Here is a 21,575-nt window from a genome sequence, read left to right on the forward strand (position 1 = left end):
GACAAGTAGCAAAAAACTGTTACTTTCAGCTGACTCACTGTTTGCATGTGAGTCCATGACTCTATTACTGTTTGAATACCTTTGTCAACCTGTGTACGCAAAATCTTTAATATACCAAATAAAAGGTCAGAACGTCTGTTCAACTTGGAGTAAAATGTTACATTTTACAGCCTTCAGCATGAAAATGCAAGTATTACATAGAATAGCCAATCTGATTACTATCTGGTTACTGTTCAATGAATTGGAATTCCTATAGCACCAGTTTGATTCTCAGCTGTTCCAGAGACTGAGAGGAGCAAATCTGTTGAAGCAGGCAGCCCGATCAATCTGCAGTGTGAGACCTCAGACCCCACAAGCCAGACCGGCTGGTGTGAGGATGGAATAAAACTCTCACGGAAATCGGGAATAAACATCGAATCAGAGGGCAATAAGAGGACACTTATCAAGTCTGCATCTTCTTCATGCTCTGGAGGTTACAGTTATAAAACTGATGATGATTCAGATTTCAACGATTTCTATGAGGAGGTTAAAGGTGATATACTTAGCTTTTCTTAGAAAGATGTTGTCATTGCTGAGTCTACACCTTCATCACCTCTAATATCGAAAAAGGAAGCAAAACCTTATCATCGCCATCATCATCATCATAGTAGATTTGCTTCTAAGTGTCCTAATTTCATTCAACATTTAGTTGCTTTTCCTATGTGCTTCACATTTAATAGCATGTATTTTGATGAGTCTAATGGTTTGTTCAACACAACTATGGTAACAGCTTTTCATCAGCGCACTGCTTTAATCATTCATTTCACTTTGCTTCAAAAGTGGATTAACATTCACGTGTCTGGGCTGTGAAATCCGATGGACTACTACATGCATGAGCATATAACAAATTCTACCTTCAAGCAATGACTTACCCCTTTTGTGTATTGTTTTTTTGCAGAGTCACCGGTAACGTTTGCTGAAATCCCAGAGGAGGACCTTTTCAAGAGTGTTGTGGAACAAGAACAGCTTGTTTTGTCATGTGAAGTATCAAGGGCTGGCGGTGTTGTCCAGTGGTACAAAGATGGAGCTCAAATGCAACCATGCGACAATATCACAATGCAAGTAGAGGACACCAAAAGGAACCTGACAATACATGCAGCCCAACCGTCCGATACAGGCACATACACATGCCGTGCAGGAGACAACATTCTAATGTACAAGGTTAACATACGAGGTAATTGGTTAAACATTGCTTAAGAAAACTTCATTCTCAAAATACATACTGGGTATTGTTTGATATTATGTTTTCTTCTTCCAAAGAACCTCCGGTAATGATTATCCACCCCAAGGAAGATGTTCACCTTGACCGTCATGTCCCCGAGGAAATTATTCTGAGCTGCGAATTGTCTCGTGCAAATGGTGTTGTCAGCTGGTACAAAGACGGACAAAAGCTGCAAGAGAGTGAGAACATCAAGCTCAAGATTGAAGGCCCTTATCGACGACTGAAGATCATTTCTAGTGGAGTAGAAGATTCTGGAGAATACGTCTGTGACACAGCCGACGCTTCAATATTCTTTCATCTTAGTATTACAGGTAAAATTGCTGATTCCACACACAGTCAATTGCACATTTCTATATATCTAGGTATCTCAGTATTGTAACAGCCAGATGCACAATGAGTTGCATGTGGTACTAAATGCAACAGTATACTTTTAATTAGGAACTTTGTGTAAGCTAACACAAAAAGTGATGGGATTACTAAAACAATTGTTTGTCCCCCGCAACTCCTGGCCAATTTCTACACGACATGATGTGTTTGTTGGGCCATGGACTACAAAGTTAGAAAAAAATAATTGTCACATGACCAATTTTATGGTTTGAAATAAGGGTAGGAAGTTTAAGGCAATGTTTGATGATCTGATAGCACTTTTGCTTGAAGCATACCATCAATGTTATCATTGCAAAAGTTAGGGTTGATCTTTCAACCAGGATCACAGTATGCCAAAAAGTTCTGCAAGCAATAAACATAACAACTTTGCAGATATTTTGTAGCATTCATTAAAGTAATGAGTGATGGCTAATGTTTACCGCCTCTTTCCAGAACCTCCAGTGCGGATTGTTTCCCCGAGTCAGTCTCAAATGGAACTGTGCCAACAGACCTCTGAGAGGATGGTATTGAGCTGTGAAATCTCACGGACCAATGCAGTAGTGCGCTGGTATCGAGACGGTCTTGAAGTGGAGGAGAATGAGAACCTTATCCTAGAAGTGGATGGTGTCTACAGAAGACTTATTATACCAGAAACTACTGTCCAAGATTCTGCCGAATATGTCTGTGACACTGCAGATGACTCCATGACGTTCTTTGTGAACATAGCAGGTGAACAAATATGTTTTCAATGTAATGCTTGGGCAGTGTTTAATTCATTTCTAACACGAAAATGTTCTAAATTCACAGAGGCTCCTGTTCGTTTTGTACGTCCGAGGAAGATGGCAGGTAGAGTAGACAAAGTGGTTGGGGAGACTCTGGTTCTAGACTGCGAGGTTTCAAGATCAAATGCTGAAGTCACCTGGAAGAAGAATGGGGAAGAAGTAGAAGACTCCAGAAATATCACCATCCTTGAGGATGGTGTCATGCGTCAGTTAACTGTTCACTCACTAACAATGGAAGATGCTGGCCAATATGTGTGCGATGCTAAGGATGATGTGATGGATTTCCATGTAGAAGTGCAAGGTAGGTTGTTAGCTATAAGCTATAACTCCAAAAATAATAGGGAGCTCCTTATGTCCCGAAAGATGACATTCTACGGTATCTTTACGAGTAATGTGTATTGTGCACTCAAGATCCAGCCAATATATCCCTAACACAGACACTATGATAATAACTCCTGGGTACAAAAATCTCATCTTTCAGGAGCGTTGGAGCTCTGTACTAGATAACACATAATGATAATAATAAAAATAAAAACAGAAAAAGGTTCCATTCCAATAGAATTCTGTACTATTTTGTTTGTTTTCAGAATTGCCTGTAAAAATTATTGGAAAAACGGACACAAAAACTGAAAAGCAGTTCTTGGTATCAGATGATATTATTCTAGTGTGTGAACTATCAAGATCGAATGCCTCAGTCAGTTGGTACAAAGCTAATCAGCTAGTTGATGACACCGAGCGATACTGTAGTGAAGAGCAAGGGGTTTTCCGCTCGCTGGTTGTCCTTAATGCTGGACTTGAAGATTCAGGAGAGTACACCTGTGATGCAGTGGATGATAAGATGGTCTTTTATATCACTGTCAAAGGTAATCATATTATCACGCAATGTAAATGTTAACTGTCTGTCCTTCAATCAGGATGGAAATAATGCATTGTCCTTTGTGTTCAGAGCCTCAAGTATCAATCATCGGAAACTCAGGCCACCCGGAGCATCATATGCTGGTAGAAGGAGATGACCTCATTTTAGAGTGTGAAGTATCTCGGCCAAACGCAACCGTCCAGTGGTTATGGAATGGCGAGATACTGAAACCAGACACTCGTATACAAATTGACAGCCATGATGTTGTACGGAAGCTTGTTCTCACTGGACTCCAGCCCTCAGACTCTGGAGAATACATTTGTGATGCCATGGATGACAAATTGACAACGATTGTTGAGGTTCAAGGTGAGATTTAAACTACAGGCTTTTGATGACATTTATTAGTTTCTGTTTGATTACCTTATCGCTTCACATGGAATTCATGAGCAAATCTAATTTTTTCTCAGAACTACCAGTCAAGTTTGAGAATAAAAAACCAGCTAGTAACATCACAGCCAATGAAAATGAGAGTGTTACGCTGTGTGCCACTGTGAGCCGAGAAATAACTAATGTTCGGTGGCTGAAAGATGGCCAACTATTGAACAGGGACAACATTCACATCTCCAGTGAGGGTAATACCTACAAGCTCACCATTAATCCCCTGCAGCTGTCAGATTCTGGAGAATATGTCTGTGACATTAACACAGATCAGATGCAGTTCAGTCTTTTAGTCAAAGGTAAGACTTTGGCAATCCTAAATTAAATGTGTTTTATGTGACCACTATTTCCAAGTAGCAGTAACTTGATCCTAACTGTTTCGAGGCTAACATTTTTGGATTATTGTTTTTTTATTCTACTCATCAGGAATGAAAATGACATTTACCAAACCATTGGAGAACATTGTGTCTCTGAAAGGTAGTATACTTATATTACGATGTGAGATCAGCAAGCCTAAAGGAGATGTCCAGTGGCTTAAAGATGGCCACGAGATCTCTCCAAGCCGTCGGCACACAATAAGGGCACAAGGTCGAGAGCGAAGCTTTACCATCCAGCAACTAGAGGAAGAAGATGCTGGAGAATATGCCTGCGAATCCACAGATGACAGGACCTCAGCTACTGTAAATGTACAAAGTAAGCCATTTTAAATAATAAAATAAAAGGCAAAAATAATGTATTAATACATGTTAAATAATAAATAATGTTTAACATTGTCCATGTGCCATCTTAATATTTACAGCTCCCCGTGTTGTTGAGTTCATTGCGGAGCTTTGTAACATCACTGTCCGTGAAGGAGAAGATGCAGTATTTAAGTGTGTGGTTTCACCAGAGGACACTCGCTTGGTGTGGCGCCTAAATGGCAAGCAAGTAGCTCCAAATGAGCGCACTGTCATTTCAAGTAACGGACTATGCCACATGCTCTGCATCCACAACTGCATGGTATCAGATAGCGGCAGAGTAACAGCTGATGCAGAGGGGACAGTTTCAGAGGCAGAACTCCAGATCCAAGGTGAGTTCCATCCATTACTACTGTGACTAAATACTCATCACAGACAAACACACACACACAGTAAATACATTTTAACAAATCTCAGAAGTTACAACATTTAACAATCAATACTTTTCAATAACCTCCTATCTTTCTGGTAGTCCCCATGTTTTTTTATACCTATGAGCTATTAACAGCAACACTGGAGTATAAAATATAAAAATGGAAAGTAGGAGAATTTATATGCCTGCGTACCATTGGCACCACTTAAGTGTGTATGCAAAATAAAGGCCCATTCAGACAAGTTCAAATAGTTGAAGAGGCGCTTTTGAAGGCTAGTGCTTAGCAGCTTCTCCTGTTGGAATTCCTCTGGTAACTGAGAGAAGAGTGGCTCAGTGGTTCTGGTTTATGTGACACTGTTGGGGGCAAAGATCCTCCAAGGTGTACTCTTGCTCTATGTGCTTGAACTTGCTAACTATGCTGATTGTCTCTTTCTGTATTTGGTATTTTGCTTTGTCTGGGATTGACTTTAGAGTATTTTTATGAAAAATTAATAAAGAAGACATAAATATATTTAATATATTTAGAGCAACAGGTGCTGTTCACCAAGAAAATGACGCCAGTTGTCGCTGAAGAGTACAGTGAGGCAACTCTAGAGGTGGAGGTAGGTCTGGATTCGGGAGAGGTGCAGTGGATGAGGCAAGGGGTACTGATCCACCCTGGAGCCAAGAATACCCTGAAACACAAGGGCCGCAAACACAGTCTCACCATCCACAGACTTGCCATTTCTGACCGGGGCAGCTACAGCTGTGAGACCCTCCACGACCGCACGCAAGCCCAGCTCACAGTGGAACGTGAGTGTGCATGTGTTCCCACTATGCTCTCTTGTTGTTTGTTTACCGCCGTTGCCGATGACTCCACCTCTTGCACGCCCTCCAACGCTGCTTCTCGTGAAGGCAAATCCCAATTAACTGAGTAGAAGTAATGTGAGTGAGTGGGGACCGGGGTGGCACTTGTACTGCAGCATGATGGCAACTAACAGGTGATAGCCTTACAGCCCGAGCTGACTTTCAGACAAGATTTTCTTTATTGACAAAGATCAATCAGGCCCTGATGATTTAATTAACAATGTCAACGGATAATCAGATTAGTTTTAAGGGAAGTGCTTTATAATTAACTTAAGATGCCACTACTACTAGAATAACATTTTGCAACCATAATAAAATGTTCCTATGAACCAACAAGACTTACATTTATTGAAATAGCCATCTTGCCACACCATAAAATCGGCATCTTGTAGTGATTAAGGTGTACATAAGCTTGTTTTTCTTTCTACATGCTTCTTGTATTTCTTAGCCCTATGATTCAAAGGCCGTGGGTGAATTAAAGGCTGTTCTTTCAACACCAATGTGGGTGGGACAGGGAAAGTCAGGACTTCAGGCTGCTGTTGGCACCTCCTATGAATTTGGATCTCCTCCGATTGCGTCTAAATTTACACTCTGGCCTTCAAAACTAAGGTTGCTGTCATCAGGTCACCAAAATAAACACTCCTTTTTTTCCACAGGGAATGTGCGTCTGTTAGAATAAGTGAAAAATGTTGGCAGTTTCAAAACGGGCTTTTGTGTAAAGCCCCATACTCAAATGACTAAACTATTGGCTTGTCGATGTGTGCCAGCTTGTATTGTTTAACTGCAGACTGATGTGTTCAGAACAGACTCCAAGCCTATTATGTTACATAAAAAGGGGCACCATGTCTATCTCAGTGTTAAAGTGGAATGCAAACGCTTCTGACTAAGGTCGATCTATTAAACACAACATTTGTTTAACTATAATTTTCTTACAATAGACAGTGAAAATGCACACTAAGAAGCTGCACTTGTTGGGAGTATTGTGCCGCCTTTTTACACAGGTCTGCAATGTTCTTTACAGCTCGAAGGATCAAAATCAAGAGAGGGCTGACCGACATTAAAACAACAGAGAGAGAAACTGCCTCTTTTGAGGTGGAGCTCTCTCATTCCAATGTACCCGGTACCTGGATGAGAAACACAATCAAGCTTAAGCCGACAAATCACTATCGTATGAGTGCCAAAGGACAAGTCCACAGCCTCACCATCTATAACCTGTCGGTAGAAGACACCGGCACCTTTACATTCTCTGTGGAGAATTTGAAGACGACTGCAAGGCTTGTTGTGAAGGGTGAGTCATTTAAGAGGTTTTGCCAATTATTTAACACAGTTGTCTGATAATCCACAGTAAAATAAGGGCGTTCTGGAGGAAATGTGCTTTTAACAAGGCGTCTACTTTTGTACATTTTCAATGCACAAAACCAGGGTACACTAGACTGCAGTATTACCAAAACAAATGTTACTGTAAATGTGTGTTGTGACTTCAGACTGGTAGCTAAAGTGGTCCTCTCACAGTAGACCAGATGCCAACCAGTTGAGGCATGATAATAGAATAGAGCGACGGCTCCACTTCTGTTGGCTTTATCCGGGCTCACGTTACAAACACAAAGTAGTCTACCCTGACCCGGTGACAAGCGGTAGCTCTGTTCACTCTTATCTGTCAGGGGATAGTTTAACCTCATGCTGTAAAATAATCCGCTTCATGCCGAGTCACTCAGGATGCATCATCCCTTTGTGCTACGGCGATGACAATTGGATGAAAATCTCATCACGGTAAATTATTCCACATAACTGAACCGTATTTCTTCTTTGAGCTGCTACACACATACTTTGTGCATAGTTTGAAGTGAAGACATTTAAGATGTTCTTTTAATTGCCTAACTTTTAATGTTTTTTGTCCACTAGAGCCCCCTGTGACCATTTTCAGAAAACTGGAAGACCAGAAATTCCCTGATGGGGCAGTAATCTCTATTGAGTGTGAACTGTCAAGACACAATGTTGATGTGAAGTGGATGAAGGCAAGTGTTGCATTCTTGTTTTCTTTTCATAACTAACAACCAAATCAAAAACTATCCATGACAAAGTGTCACATTACAATGTGTTATCACCTCAAAGTAAAACCATAACATTATAAAGACTTAACACACCCTCGCTTTGCATAACAAATGCTACATAATTGAAATGTAAAATTAAAGTCAGGGGCTAAAAAAACAGGATATCCATCTCCTTTTCGGAGATAAACATACAGCTATTTAACCATTTGGTCTTGACGGCATCACTCTTTCAAAATTAAAGCACTGCAATTACAATGTGGCAGCATAATGTGACAGGATAAAAACACTGCTTTATTAAAACACCTATGGTTTACAAGATGATACACCTATGGCTTACCATACTGTAGGTAATTTAAAGCCAAAATCATTACGAGTAGTGCATTACACTTCAAACTATCAAACAACCTAGTATTTATGTTTTTTTGACCAAATTCTTTAGGTCAATCCTGAAGTTATTGTTGTATTTTGTTAACTTTGTCAATACAGAACAAAAAACTGAAATAATTGGATAATACTTCACCTAGATTCAGATGTTTAAAGTGATTAAATATACTTGAATTGAAATCAGTTTTTCTTTTGTATCCCTCCCAGAACGGGGTTGAGCTAAAGCCGGGCAAGGAATTGCGCATTTACTCAATGGGAAGGAAACGGTTTCTTCAGATCATGAAATGTCACGTCAGTGACTCTGGCATTTACACCTGCGATGCTGGAGATACTACTACATCCTGCACTGTAGAGGTGTATGGTAAGGTTGGCCGTCTAAATACTATAAACTTCCTTTTTTCTTTCTGTGAAACGAAGGCCTTCAATTTCACAGTAGCAATCACGTAGTGGCCTTAATGGTGTAGTACTATTTAATATAAATGTACAAATAACTAACAGCAGATCATTCGGGAAATATTAAAACAGCAAAAGCCCAAACTGTGGCTCAGACTATGACACATCACCATATTAACAAACACTGCACACATTTGTATTCCTTTTACAGCACTTTGCATCAGTTGCATCGGGTTGGTCATTTATTCACAAATGACATGGTGATGCATGTCAATCATGGGCAATTCTAGCCTGAATGTTGTTCAGAATATTATAAATTAAACTCAACAGTAAAACACATTTTTAATGATAAACTAACACTTAAAAATGTAAAAAACCAACTCAAAACAAGTATATTAACGATAGACAGGCAGACATTTATTTTTAAATAGGAAAAAACACAGATATAATTGAAATAATATGCATTCACTTTATCATTGCTTGTATGTTTGACTGTTAACTGTGCTTTTGTTAAATTCATTACTTCCACATCAAGTCATAGTATTGGCTTTTAATAAGGTATGAGAAAGACTGTTGTTAAAGAGAAACTAAAGTAAAGTGACCAACCCAGTTTAGCATTTAGTATAAGCACAATGTGAGAGAATCAGTGTGAGTTTGTGTGACATAAGCTAGCTGTGGTTCCACCACACTCCTATCAAGCAAAGTTAGCTTTGTGACAGCAACTCACATTAGCTACTAGCCTAGATATATTTACTGAATGCTAACACCTCCAAGGAAGTAGGCCCACAAGGATACATTTGGGCTAAACAAAAAGAGAAAAGAAAGAAGAATGTACTTACCACAGACTCACAATGCCAGATAAGCGCTGCCATCTTTGTTGTTGTTAGCCACTGTTAGCCACTTCTTTGTTAGCCGCTACCAGGTGTTTCTTCTTTTAAATGTTGAGGACTTTATTATTTCTCCTTGCCAAATGTTATTTACATTTAGCCAACAAGTAGGTTTTCTCACACCGTGTTCAGTAAATTAAAGATAAATAAGGCACCAACCACATATTTAGACTCCTGGATTGGTGAAGTGCCAGTTCACCCCAAGATGGTGCACATTCATTTCAGGCTTGGTCCATCCACACAGGTGATTTCAATTCTGTCTGATTACACATATAATTAAAGCTGCAAGCAGCGTTGAGCGGGTCTTCGACGCTCCGCAGGCTGTTGTCCGCACGTCGACGTGTGTGTCTAGGTGTCTCGAGGAGTCGGCCGTTGGCAAACGTGGTCGTTTCAGGCCGATCGGACAATGTCTTTGAGTTACAGCAGTAACACAAACATTGTGTTTGATGGCGAGTGATCTGTCGCCATGGCAACGGAATTTGATAACACCCCATAATAAGCCTAGATGTGTTGAGGGCTACATCGTTATCAAACCTGTGCATTTTTGGGCCGTTTGGAGCATGTTAACTGGAGTTATGAGACAACCATGTTTCACGGCGACCATTTTGTTACCATAGCAACGACATTTGACGAAATCTCAAAACTGACACATATATGTATCGAGGGCTTGACGGTTAGCACACATGTGAAATTTGAACAGTTTTTTACCATTTACACAGGAGTTATATCAATATCGTGCTTAACGGCGAGGGATGTGTTGCCATGGCAACAGCTTTTGAGGAAAGCTCACTATTGTGATATTGAGGTGTTGAGAGCCGGACCATTAACTCTCATCTGAAGTCTGGTGCTGTTTGGACGATTTTCCATTGAATTACAACAACACCAGGTTTTTTGGCGAGGGACGCGTTGCCATGGAAATGGCATATGATGACATCCCATAATTGGCGGAGAGCTGTTGAGGGCCGGACCATTAGCCATCATATGAAGTCTGGTGCCGTTTGGACGATTTTCCATTGAAATATGACAACACCATGTTTCATGGCGAGGGATCTGTCGCCATGGCAACGGCATATGATGACATCCCATAATTGACATAGAGCTGTTGAGGGCCGGCCCATTAATGATAGTCTGAAGTCTGGTGCAGTTTGGACCATTTTCCATTGACTTAAGACAACATTGTGTTTTAAACAAACGGTGAGATTTCAGATTTCACATAGAGCTGTTGAGGCATGAACCGGTGATATAAAAGTGAAGATTGGGGGACGATGGGACCGTGTCCATTGGAGTTACAGCAGCACCGTGTTTTATGGTGAATGATCCGTTGCCATGGTAACGCCACATTAAGTAACATCAGATTCGACCTAGAGCTGTTCAGGGCCGCAGTGTTAACCATCATGTGAAGTTTGGTGGCGTTCTGAGTTTGTCAGTTTGAGTTATGACATCATCGTGTTCCATGGCGAGGGATCGCCTAGCATCGAGCGAACGCGAACTTTGGCGCCAAATAACGGCTACGCCGTGCGAAAGAAAAACATTTCCGTGATAACTTTTAATTGCCCATGTCTCGAGACGCTACCCGATGAATTTCGAGTCGTACGGATAAAGTCCCTAGGAGAAGATAGATTTCGTACAGAGGATGGAAACGCGATAAATCGCGTTTTTCCGACACCAAATTCAAAATGGCCGACTTCCTGTACGTTATTTTATACCCCTCCAAGAGGCTTTTTTGTTCGTCTCCGCACCCTATATGCGTAGCGAGTTTCGTTCGTTTATGTGAAAGTTAAAGTGGGGGGAGTTTACGTTAAAAATGGAAGTGGGCGTGGCCTACGCAATTTTTTACGCAAAGTTCCGGAACCAATTACACATCGCAATTTTCACCACTTCTGACGCGTGTGCAAAATTTGGTGAGTTTTCACATATGTTGCGGGGGTCAAAAGTGCGCGCAAAGTGTTCAAATAATAATCATAACAAATAATCGGTCCGATATCAATAATGTGCTAGTTTACAGTGACACACACACACACATACCCTGGCGACCGGACATCTCCTTCATAATGCGCCTTCTCCTCGTTTTCCCAGCATTCACTGGATTATCCGTAAATCATACAAACAAAACCAAAACGTTGATTTATCTGTTTTCCCGTTTTGGGAAACTGAATAACGTAGTTTTTTTGATTTTCCGTTATTCAGAAAAACCAAAAAACGACACTGGTTCTTTTTTAAACGTTGTTAATATGTTTTGGATGCATATTGTTCTAGTATTTGTTCAGGCTGTTACATACAATTAGCCTCTGTTGCTACCTGCTGGTGGTGAGTAAATATTAAAATCAGTTAAAATTGACAACCGGTCCGCGATTTTTTTTTAATGTATCTGCGGGTCCTTGGCACAATAAAGGTTGGGAACCCCTGATATAAACAATAGAAGCACAGAGAACAGATACACATAAAATAAAATATGAGAATTAAAAAGTGAGAGCATTAAAATAAAAAGTGATATACATACATATAAATATATATATATATATATATATGCAAAAATAGAAAGTGATTTCATTCATTTTAAGGGTGTATTATTCCAACATTCGTACCAAGCACTTATACTATAACAGTTTCCTCTCATTAGTTTTAATGAATATATTATTAGCAGTAGTAGTAGAAGGATTATGACCTACTTATAGTAGGTACTGCTATTACTATAGTAACACTATTAGTGGCTGGAGTGTTAGCAGTAAGCAAACAGATCTTTAAATAGCACATTTCATTCCAAGTGGAAGCACAATGTGCCGTACGATGTGTCAGCTACAATGGTGGTTGCTGGCGCCAAAACTATGTGGATAGTGAACACAATAAAAGAGACACGTAAAACAAATCAATACCGTTAAGAAAAAAGGAAAAAGGATCCATAACATCAAGTTGACAACCGATTATTCAAGAAAACCAGCATTACAACATAATTGCACTCAAGTTATTTAGTTGGAGTATACAACAAAACCTCAGAAACAACAATAATACAAAGAAGGCAGTAACATTGCATTCATATATACTGTAAATAATATTAATTAAAACATAATAATCATTTTAGAAAATACAAAAGACACACATACACCCACACAAAGGCCTCTTACATCATCATCATTGCTTAAGTCCTCACCTCTATGCAATGGGGTAGAGAAGGTGTAACAACTATTTACCAGATGAGGCATATGTCTGCCTTGGAATGATAAAATAACAAATATTGTTCTTATTTTCAGTTCCCCGAGTAATTTCAAGGTTATGTATTGGTCTCTTTAGTTATTTTACTTTGATATTGTGAAAAAATGCCCATTTTAACATCATTTAATGTTTTATTCTCTGGGCAGAGCGTGAGCTGCTGATCCTGAAGCGCCTACAGGACGTGGACATCCAGGAAGACCAGAATGCCGTGTTTGTTTGTGAGATCTCAGTGGAGGACCTGCAAGGAGAATGGTACAAAAACGGGGAGAGGATTCAACCCACCAGCACCATCAAGCTCCGGCAGGAAGGTCAGCATAAAAATCACAAACATGTGATGCTAATAAATACCATTAACAAGCTTAACAACACTCTAAAACTGTATAATCTCAACAACAACAAAACATTTGTAGATCCTTAAATAATATTTGGAATTTCTTATTATCTGTACTGTTATTTATCTTGACAATGTTGTTTCTGATTTTAGGGACCAAACATTTTCTTCTGATGTGTAATGTGAAAGCAGAGGACTCTGGAGAGATCAAGTTTGTCACCAGACACGTTGAATCTGTTGCCCGTCTGGAGGTGGAAGGTATCACACATATGTATTTATGAAAAATTAATATTACGGACGATTACTGTTAATATTTAACTAATAATTTACGAGGGTTGGCCAATAAAGATTATTTTTAGTCATGACGTACACTGAACAAAAATATAAATGCATGGTCTGGGGGGGTCCGAAAACCAGTCAGTATCTGGTGTGACCACCATTTGCCTTACGCAGTGCAACACATCTCCTTCGCATAGAGTTGATCAGGTTGTTGATTGTGGCCTGTGGAATGTTGGTCCACTCCTCTTCAATGGCTGTGCCAAGTTGCTGGATATTGGCAGGAACTGGAACACGCTGTTAATATACGCCGATCCAGAGCATCCCAAACATGCTCAATGGGTGACATGTCCGGTGAGTATGCTGGCCATGCAAGAACTGGGATGTTTTCAGCCTCCAGGAATTGTGTACAGATCCTTGCAACATGGGGCCGTGCATTATCATGCTGCAACATGAGGTGATGGTCGTGGATGAATGGCACAACAATGGGCCTCAGGATCTCGTCAAGGTATCTCTGTGCATTCACAATGCCATCAATAAAATGCACCTGTGTTCGTCGTCCATAACATACGCCTGCCCATACCATAACCCCACCACCACCATGGGCCACTCGATTCACAACATTGATATCAGAAAACCGCTCACCCAAACGAAGCCAATTCTTTGGATATGCAAACCGATTGTTGCAGCAGCTGTCTGAGTGGCTGGTCTCAGACGATCTTGGAGGTGAACATGCTGGATGTGGAGGTCCTGGGCTGGTGTGGTTACACGTGGTCTGCGGTTGTGAGGCCGGTTGGATGTACTGCCAAATTCTCTGAAACGCCTTTGGAGATGGCTTATGGTAGAGAAATGAACATTCAATTAATGGGCAACAGCTCTGGTGGACATTCCTGCTGTCAGCATGCCAATTGCACGCTCCCTCAAAACTTGCGACATCTGTGGCATTGTGCTGTGTGATAAAACTGAACATTTTTAGAGTGGCCTTTTATTGTGGCCATTCTAAGGCACACCTGTGCAACAATCATGCTGTCTAATCAGCATCTTGATATGCCACACCTGTGAGGTGGGATGGATTATCTCGGCAAAGGAGAAGTGCTCACTATCACAGATTTGTTCAGATTTGTGAACAATATTTGAGAGAAATGGTTATTTTGTGTATATAGAAAATGTTTTAGATCTTTGAGTTCATCTCATGAAAAATGGGAGCAAAAACAAAAGTGTTGCATTTATATTTTTGTTCAGTGTAATTGAGGTATGAGTACGCTCATTAGAATTTTCAATTTGCTTTACCCACAGTTTTGTAGATTGAATCAGGAAAAAGTTTTTCTGTGGATACATACTATATGGAAGCCCGTTTCTGCCAGTAGAAAAGAAAGATATGAACTTGGAGTTGTGATGAGGAAAAAATATGCTTTCTTAAAATGATGAAATAAGTAGGTCATTATTTCTTATGAAAGTCCCCAAAGTTTATTTTAAGATAGGCAAGTAATTATTTGGAGGGAAGTTATCCATATTTGGAACAAGTGGTATTTTTTGAAATGTTCCCTTTTTGCTTTTTAAAGGTTTATTATTTTGCGAAAAAAAAATCAGGAAAAATTGAAGTCTTCTATCAAGTTTATATTGATCAGTCTTAATATAATTGTTTCCCATTGCAGAGCTTCCGGTCAACATTGTGAAGCCTTTAGAGGATACAACCGCCCTGGAGAAGACGCGTGTTCTGCTCGACTGCACCGTGTCCAACCCCAGATGTAGCATCCGCTGGTACAAAGGCAGCAACGTTATCCTGCCCTCTGAACGCTTCGAGATCTGCAGCGAGGGCTGCTACCGCAAACTGATCATGCAGCAGGTGGCGCTGGATGATGCGGGCACATACAGTGTGCAGGTTGGAGAGTATACATGCTCTGCAAAACTCACAGTGGAGGGTAAGAAGTCCATGACCAATTTCAAGCACTGTTAAATTTAAATTTATAGTAAGTTTATTTTTTTCCGTCTCACAGTGAAATATAATTTCACTTTAATGTTATGATATAAACACAAAGCAGTAAGGAAAGATAGGCAAACTGACTTTCAATAGATATCTTAAATACAAATGTACCAGGTGCTCTTTTTAGCAGGATCCATCCATCCATCTTCTCCCGCTTATCCGTGGTCGGGTCGCGGGGGTAGCAGTTCCAGCAGAGAGCCCCAAACTTTCCTTTCCCTGGCCACATCAACCAGCTCTGACTGGGGGATCCCAAGGCGCTCCCAGGCCAGCGAAGAGATATAATCCCTCCACCTGGTCCTAGGTCTACCCCTTGGTCTCTTCCCAGCTGGACGTGCCTGGAACACCTCCCTAGGGAGGCGCCCAGGTGGCATCCTTACTAGGTGCCCAAACCACCTCAACTGGCTCCTTTCGACGCACACCCTCTGATCCCCCTTTTTGAAAAGGGGAACCACCACCCCGGTCTGCCACTCCTTCGGTACTGTTTCCGACTTCCACGCAACGTTGATGAGACGTGTCAACCATGACAGTCCCTCAACACCCAGAGCCTTCAGCATTTCTGGGCGGATCTCATCCACCCCCGGGGCTTTGCCACTGTGGAGTTGTTTGACGACCTCAGTGACCTCTCCCCGGGAGATTGGTGTTGATCCCCCGTCATACTCCAGCTCTGCCTCTAACATAGAGGGCGGAGTTGTCTGGTTCAGGAGTTCCTCAAAGTGTTCCTTCCAACGTCCTAACACTCCATCAGTTGAGGTCAACAACGTCCCATCCTTACCCCCAGTTTCCACCGGGTCCGTCTGCGCCGCGTTACGGCTGTGCCACGGTGGTCGTAGGGATCGCGGCCATTCTTGTCAATGGGTGCTATTCCACCACACGCGCCGTGTTACGGCTCAGACGCGTCCCAGAAGCGTCCCAGAAGCGTCCCAGAAGCGGCCCAGAAGCGGCCCAGAAGCGGCCCAGAAGCGGCCCAGAAGCGGCCCAGAAGCGGCTCGGCGCAGCGCTTCTCTAAAATTAGGATGAATTCCATCTTTGCTGCGGTGCAGCCGTAACGTAAGGTCGGGCAGGCAGCCCCCCCTCGCAGGAAGGTGAAAGGTGAGCATCCGGGCCAGGCCCATCCCCCACATATACTAATTTAGCAGACCCCCCTCCTTCATCACAACACCTCCACTACGATACGCACAATGGACGACGAGGTTTTCATTATGGAAGTGGACTATTACAATTATTATTAACTGTGTCTGTAGACTACAACACAACGAAATAGGAAATGTATAACAACAATCAACACAATTTAAACAGACACAAAAATAAAACATTTAACTACGTAGCCTACTTACTTTCTTGTAGAAGTACAAATGTCTAGGATGCCCGAATCAATAACAAAACTGCGAGCCTGCACGCACAACGCTATGCTTCTGAAACGCTTCTGGGACGCGTCCGGTGGGTTATGGTGTTAGAGGAGGTCGGACCAAAACCGCTGCGCCGCGTGACGGCTGCGCCGCGTGACGGCTGCGCCGCGTGACGGCTGCGCCGCGTGACGGCTGCGCCGCGTCACGGCAACTTTGGTGCCGCCCGAAAGTCCTTTTCCATGTCTTCTCCGAACTTCTCCCACACCCGCTGCTTTGCCTCGGCCACGGCTGAGGATGCTGCCCTTCGGGCCCGTCGGCACCTTGAAACTGCCTCGGGAGTCCCCCGGGATAACAAATCCCTGAAGGCCTCCTTCTTCAGTCGGACGGCTTCCCTGACCACCGGTGTCCACCAGGAGGTTCGAGGGTTACCGCCCCTTGAGGCACCTAGGACCTTGAGACCACAGCTCTTCGGCAATAGAGGAACACTTCAAACATAGGCTTTGAACACCGACCACTCTGGTTCAATGTCCCCAACCTCCACAGGAATGCCCGAAAAGCTCCGCCGGAGGTGTGAGTTGAAGGCCTCCTGAACTTGGGCCTCCTCCAGATGTTCCCAGTTCACCCGAACTACACGCTTGGGCTTACCAGGTCTATCCAGAGGCTTCCCCCGCCACTCGACCCAACTCACCACCAGATGGTGATCAGTTGACAACTCCGCCCCTCTCTTTACCCGAGTGTCCAAAACATACGGCCTCAGGTCCGATGATACGATAACGAAATCGATCATGGACCTTCTGCCTAGGGTGCTCTGGTACCACGTACACTTATGAGCATCCTTATGTTCGAACATGGTGTTTGTTATGGCCAATCCATGACTAGCACAGAAGACCAGTAACAAACCACCACTCCGGTTCAGATCAGGGGGGGCCGTTCCTCCCAATCACGCCGCTCCAAGTGTCTCCATCATTGCCCACATGTGCATTGAAGTCTCCCAGCAAGATCAAAGAGTCCCTTCAGGAGCCCCATACAGGACTCTTTCCAGGGTCTCCAAGAAGGCCGTATACTCTGAACTGCTGTTGGGTGCATAAGCACACACAACAGTCAGAGTTTTCCCCCCCATAACCCGCAGGCGTAGGGAGGCGACCCTCTCGTCCACTGGAGTAAACTCCAACAACGAAGCACCCAACCGGGGACTTGTGAGTATCCCCACACCCGCCCGGCGCCTCACACCTTGAGCAACTCCAGAGAAGAATAGAGTCCAACCCCTATCCAGAAGTAAGGTTCCAGAGCCGACGCTGTGCGTATAGGTGAGCCCAACCAGATCCAACTGGTAACGCTCCACCTCCCGCACAAGCTCCGGCTCCTTCCCCCCCAGAGAGGTGACGTTCCACGTCCCCAAAGCCAGTTTCTGTCGCCCGGGTCTGGTCCGTCGAGACCCTCTGCTTTCACTGCCACCCTTCTGGCAGCGCACCCGACACCATCGCTGTTTCCCGTAGGTGGTGGGCCCGCGGGACGGAGAAGCGGAGGTGTTGCCCACGTTGCCTTTTCGGGCTGGGCCCGGCCGGGCTCCGTGGCAAGCCCGGCCACCAGACGCTCGCTGACGAGTCCTCCTTCTGGGCCTGGCTCCAGAAGGGGACCCCGGGCTTCCTCCGGGCCAGGTATCCTCACTTCTTTGCTGTTCTTTCATGAGGTCTTTTGAACCAATCTTAGTCTGGCCCCTTGCCTGAGACCAATTTGCCATGGGAGACCCTACCAGGAACACAAGGTTCCAGACAACACAGCCCCCAGGTTCATCAGGGCACAAAAAACCTCTTTACCACGGTAAGGTGCTGGTTCTTCAGAGAGGTTTAGCAGGATATTACATGTATTACTGCTGCTCTTGTTTTATACCCAGTATCAGAGGTGGGAGAGGTACTCAGATCTTGTACTTGAGTAAAAGTAGAAGTACCAGAGTGTAGGAATACTCTGTTACAAGTAAAAGTTCTCCAATCAAAATGTTACTCAGGTAAAAGTACAACATTATAAACATTTAAATATACTTAAAGTACCAAAAGTAAAAGTAGTCATTGTGCAGATTGGTCAATTTCAGAATAATATGATATGTTTTGATTATAATTATTGATGGATAAAGTATTATCAAAGCTGGTAAAGGTGCCGCTAGTTTACTAGCTTACTCAAGGTGTAACGAAAGTCTGATTTAAGTGTTGCTTAACTTTCACATCATTAATCCAAAGTAGTAGACAAACAAATTGAAGTACTCTAGTAAAGAACAAGTAGGCCTACAAATGGTACTTAAGTACAGTACTTGAGTAAATGTACTTAGTTACATTACACCACTTCCCAGTATAGGTATTATTGACAAATGCCGCGGTTAGTGTCATAACCGCGGTCCGGATCCGGACCCAGACGCCGAACTATACGGAACCGGACCTATAATCAATACATTAATAGGGGATTTCAATTTTGACGGGGGGATTCTATTTTAACCGCTGCCGACAGGGGGCGAAAGAGACGAGTGAGCGATACAGGGAGATAAACACAGAAGAAGAGACGAGAGCGCGGCAGAGAGAAGCGGAGAGGAAAGTGAACAAGCGAGTTAGCGGCAGACAGGGAGAGACACATAATTGCACATGGCGCTCTCCAAGAAGAGGAAAGTGGACAGTGAGAACAGAGCTTTTAACCCTGAGTGGACGGACTCATTCATGTTCATCCTGCTGGGAGCACAGAACCAGTGTGTCTCATTTGTTCAGAGACCGTGGCGCTCATTAAAAGTTCCAAAACGCCACTGTGAGACAAAACACAAAGTCAGAACTGAGGTCAAATAAGCAGTCTCAGAGCCCAATATAATCAGTCGACCAGGATCAAAATTAAACTAAATATCGTTCCAGGGCAGGCTAACCGAGGCTAACCAATGAGCACCTACATGTGTGTATGAGAATGGCCCTGACACCATTTCAGCCCAGATTTAAACTCCTGGCAGGACAAGCTCCAGCTCAATTCTCGCACTGAATAACACAAAGTGAGAGAGGGACTGCAATATAAGAGGGAAATAAAGAGAAACTTTAAAACTGTTCAATTGTTATGATGTGTAAAGACTGATATTGTTCTATAATCGTCTGAAACTGTTAAGTCATGCTGTGAAACGGTTAACAAAGAAAAAGGGAAACTCAAGCTGCTGCTACGCTTTATTTTATTTATCTAAAATTAATTTAATTTATTTTCTCTATTTTATTTTGAAATGCAGCCAGAGAGGAACATTACACATATCCACAGTATTTACTGTATATCTGTATAGTTCAATGTTGATTGACAATACATATTGTTGTTTTTGAATTGTACTTTCTTTATTTGATTGGCAGTCAGTTGTTGATTACATGCAGACGTTGATAAAGCTGCAGGCTACTTCAATATATGTCACACTAATTCACAAAGCAACTTCCGGACCTTTGCATGGGGAGATTTTCTCTAACTGGACCTCGTTGAATTTTAGTTGAATACCCCTGCTATAGATACTACCCCAGTTCCTAAACTGTAATGGAAACACAGCATAAAGTGAGCCTGGCCTAACAAGGCCTGAGAGGCCTAGCCATACCGTACTAAACCGAGCGAGGCCCTGCAGTGGAAAAGCGCCACAAGAGACCCCTCTGTTGTACATGGTAATACAACAGAGGGAGGGGGGATCATCGAACATAAGCTCAGAGCTCCATCTCCTGGCAAAGCAAAGCTACTACATGTATTATAGCCTCATGGAATGGGACAACACAAAATGTACCCCCCTTTACACATTGCCATTATTATTTAACCCTTGGCTTGATTGAACTTAAAGTGACCTTTTGCATCATCCTTGATTTTATTTTAGATGGCTGTTTATAGTTGGTATCACCTCACATATGGAGGACCACCATTGCAATAAGTTAAATAAATAAATAAACACATAAATAAATGCATTAAATAAGTTATTTGTGAACTAAATGATTACATTATGACATTACACGGTAATATTATTTAAAATCAGATTATTAAATATAAGGCTGTTTTGGTGCATGTCTGGTCTATTTAACACTGTCGTGGCTGACTGGGTCACTTAACTTAAATAGAACAGATCCAAGTTAATAGTTCAAACAGTAATTTTTCTACTGTGACAATTTTAAGTGTATGCTGTGAAAAAGGCTGTATATGCCCAGGTAAGACAGGACCTGTGTGTCCATACCCATACTGTACTACCCTAGTATCAAATATGCCAACAAATATGCAATATGTCCCTATACATAGTATGACAAATGCAGTGAGCCAAAGACACCAGACTGTCTTCCTGCATCCTATCACATTTTGCAGTATGTCGCTAGCATGCTTTCCTGCCTATTCTGACCCACAATCCAATGTGCAGAAAAAAACAACAAGCAAGAAGGTCAAAGTTCAAGGCTCCAAGTTAGGTTAGGATAAGGTAATATGTCCTTATTTATGCATACTACAGGCAACAGTACATACTTACTATACTGAAAGGGCAGCTGCAGTACATACTAAGAGTATATGTTGGCATACAGACGTACTGAATATTTCATAGTCAATCTGTATGTACAGCACATTGCATACTACATTTAACGACTAAATATGGATACTCCAGCAACATGTCTTTATGCATCGCATGACTGTAACGATCACAATGTAAAAGTTGCTAAATTAATATTGTTTGTCACAAAGTTCCCTCACTCACTACATTTTATATTACTCTATTGAGGGGAGTTAAAATACCCAGCAGTAATATTCGTTATAATGCTGATTCAATTATTTTAACTTCCAACATCGGAAAGTCTGAAATGCCGCAATACATTGTGGGCCGGTTGAGATTGTCGAGTAAGCGCACTTGTTATGCTTGGAAATTATTTTTGAATGTAGTTTCCGGCATCTCATACTTTGCATTTGGAATGAACTACAAACAGAGCTTTATTTAACACCATGTTAGTATGATATTTCAAACAGCCCCAAGTTAGTGACTTTATCATGAGAATTAAAGGGGCCCTATTACTATAATGTTCAGGTGTATATCAGTATGT

The 21,575-nt window shown here is 42.3% G+C and overlaps 1 protein-coding gene across 13 annotated transcripts in view; it reads left to right on the top strand.

Moving 5' to 3' along the window:
* Positions 1–21,575, top strand: part of obsl1b (obscurin like cytoskeletal adaptor 1b) — a 73,021-nt gene that overhangs the window by 42,396 nt on the left and 9,050 nt on the right. For 5 of the 13 annotated variants that reach the window (XM_034221456.1, XM_034221455.1, XM_034221458.1 and 2 more), the window contains 17 exons: positions 275–532; positions 938–1,213; positions 1,300–1,572; positions 2,081–2,356; positions 2,435–2,710; positions 2,997–3,272; positions 3,356–3,631; positions 3,733–4,002; positions 4,130–4,396; positions 4,503–4,772; positions 5,339–5,605; positions 6,681–6,947; positions 7,562–7,674; positions 8,302–8,455; positions 12,731–12,892; positions 13,069–13,173; positions 14,847–15,113. In XM_034221456.1, the coding sequence (XP_034077347.1) occupies positions 275–532; positions 938–1,213; positions 1,300–1,572; positions 2,081–2,356; positions 2,435–2,710; positions 2,997–3,272; positions 3,356–3,631; positions 3,733–4,002; positions 4,130–4,396; positions 4,503–4,772; positions 5,339–5,605; positions 6,681–6,947; positions 7,562–7,674; positions 8,302–8,455; positions 12,731–12,892; positions 13,069–13,173; positions 14,847–15,113 (4,053 nt within the window). Of the gene's footprint in view, positions 1–274; positions 533–937; positions 1,214–1,299; positions 1,573–2,080; positions 2,357–2,434; positions 2,711–2,996; positions 3,273–3,355; positions 3,632–3,732; positions 4,003–4,129; positions 4,397–4,502; positions 4,773–5,338; positions 5,606–6,680; positions 6,948–7,561; positions 7,675–8,301; positions 8,456–12,730; positions 12,893–13,068; positions 13,174–14,846; positions 15,114–21,575 lie in introns of those variants that run through there. The other 8 variants (XM_034221463.1, XM_034221465.1, XM_034221466.1 and 5 more) reach the window with 5 other exon arrangements.

This window comes from Gymnodraco acuticeps, unplaced genomic scaffold (assembly GCF_902827175.1).
Source record: "Gymnodraco acuticeps unplaced genomic scaffold, fGymAcu1.1, whole genome shotgun sequence".
NCBI classification, from domain to species: Eukaryota; Metazoa; Chordata; class Actinopteri; order Perciformes; family Bathydraconidae; genus Gymnodraco; species Gymnodraco acuticeps.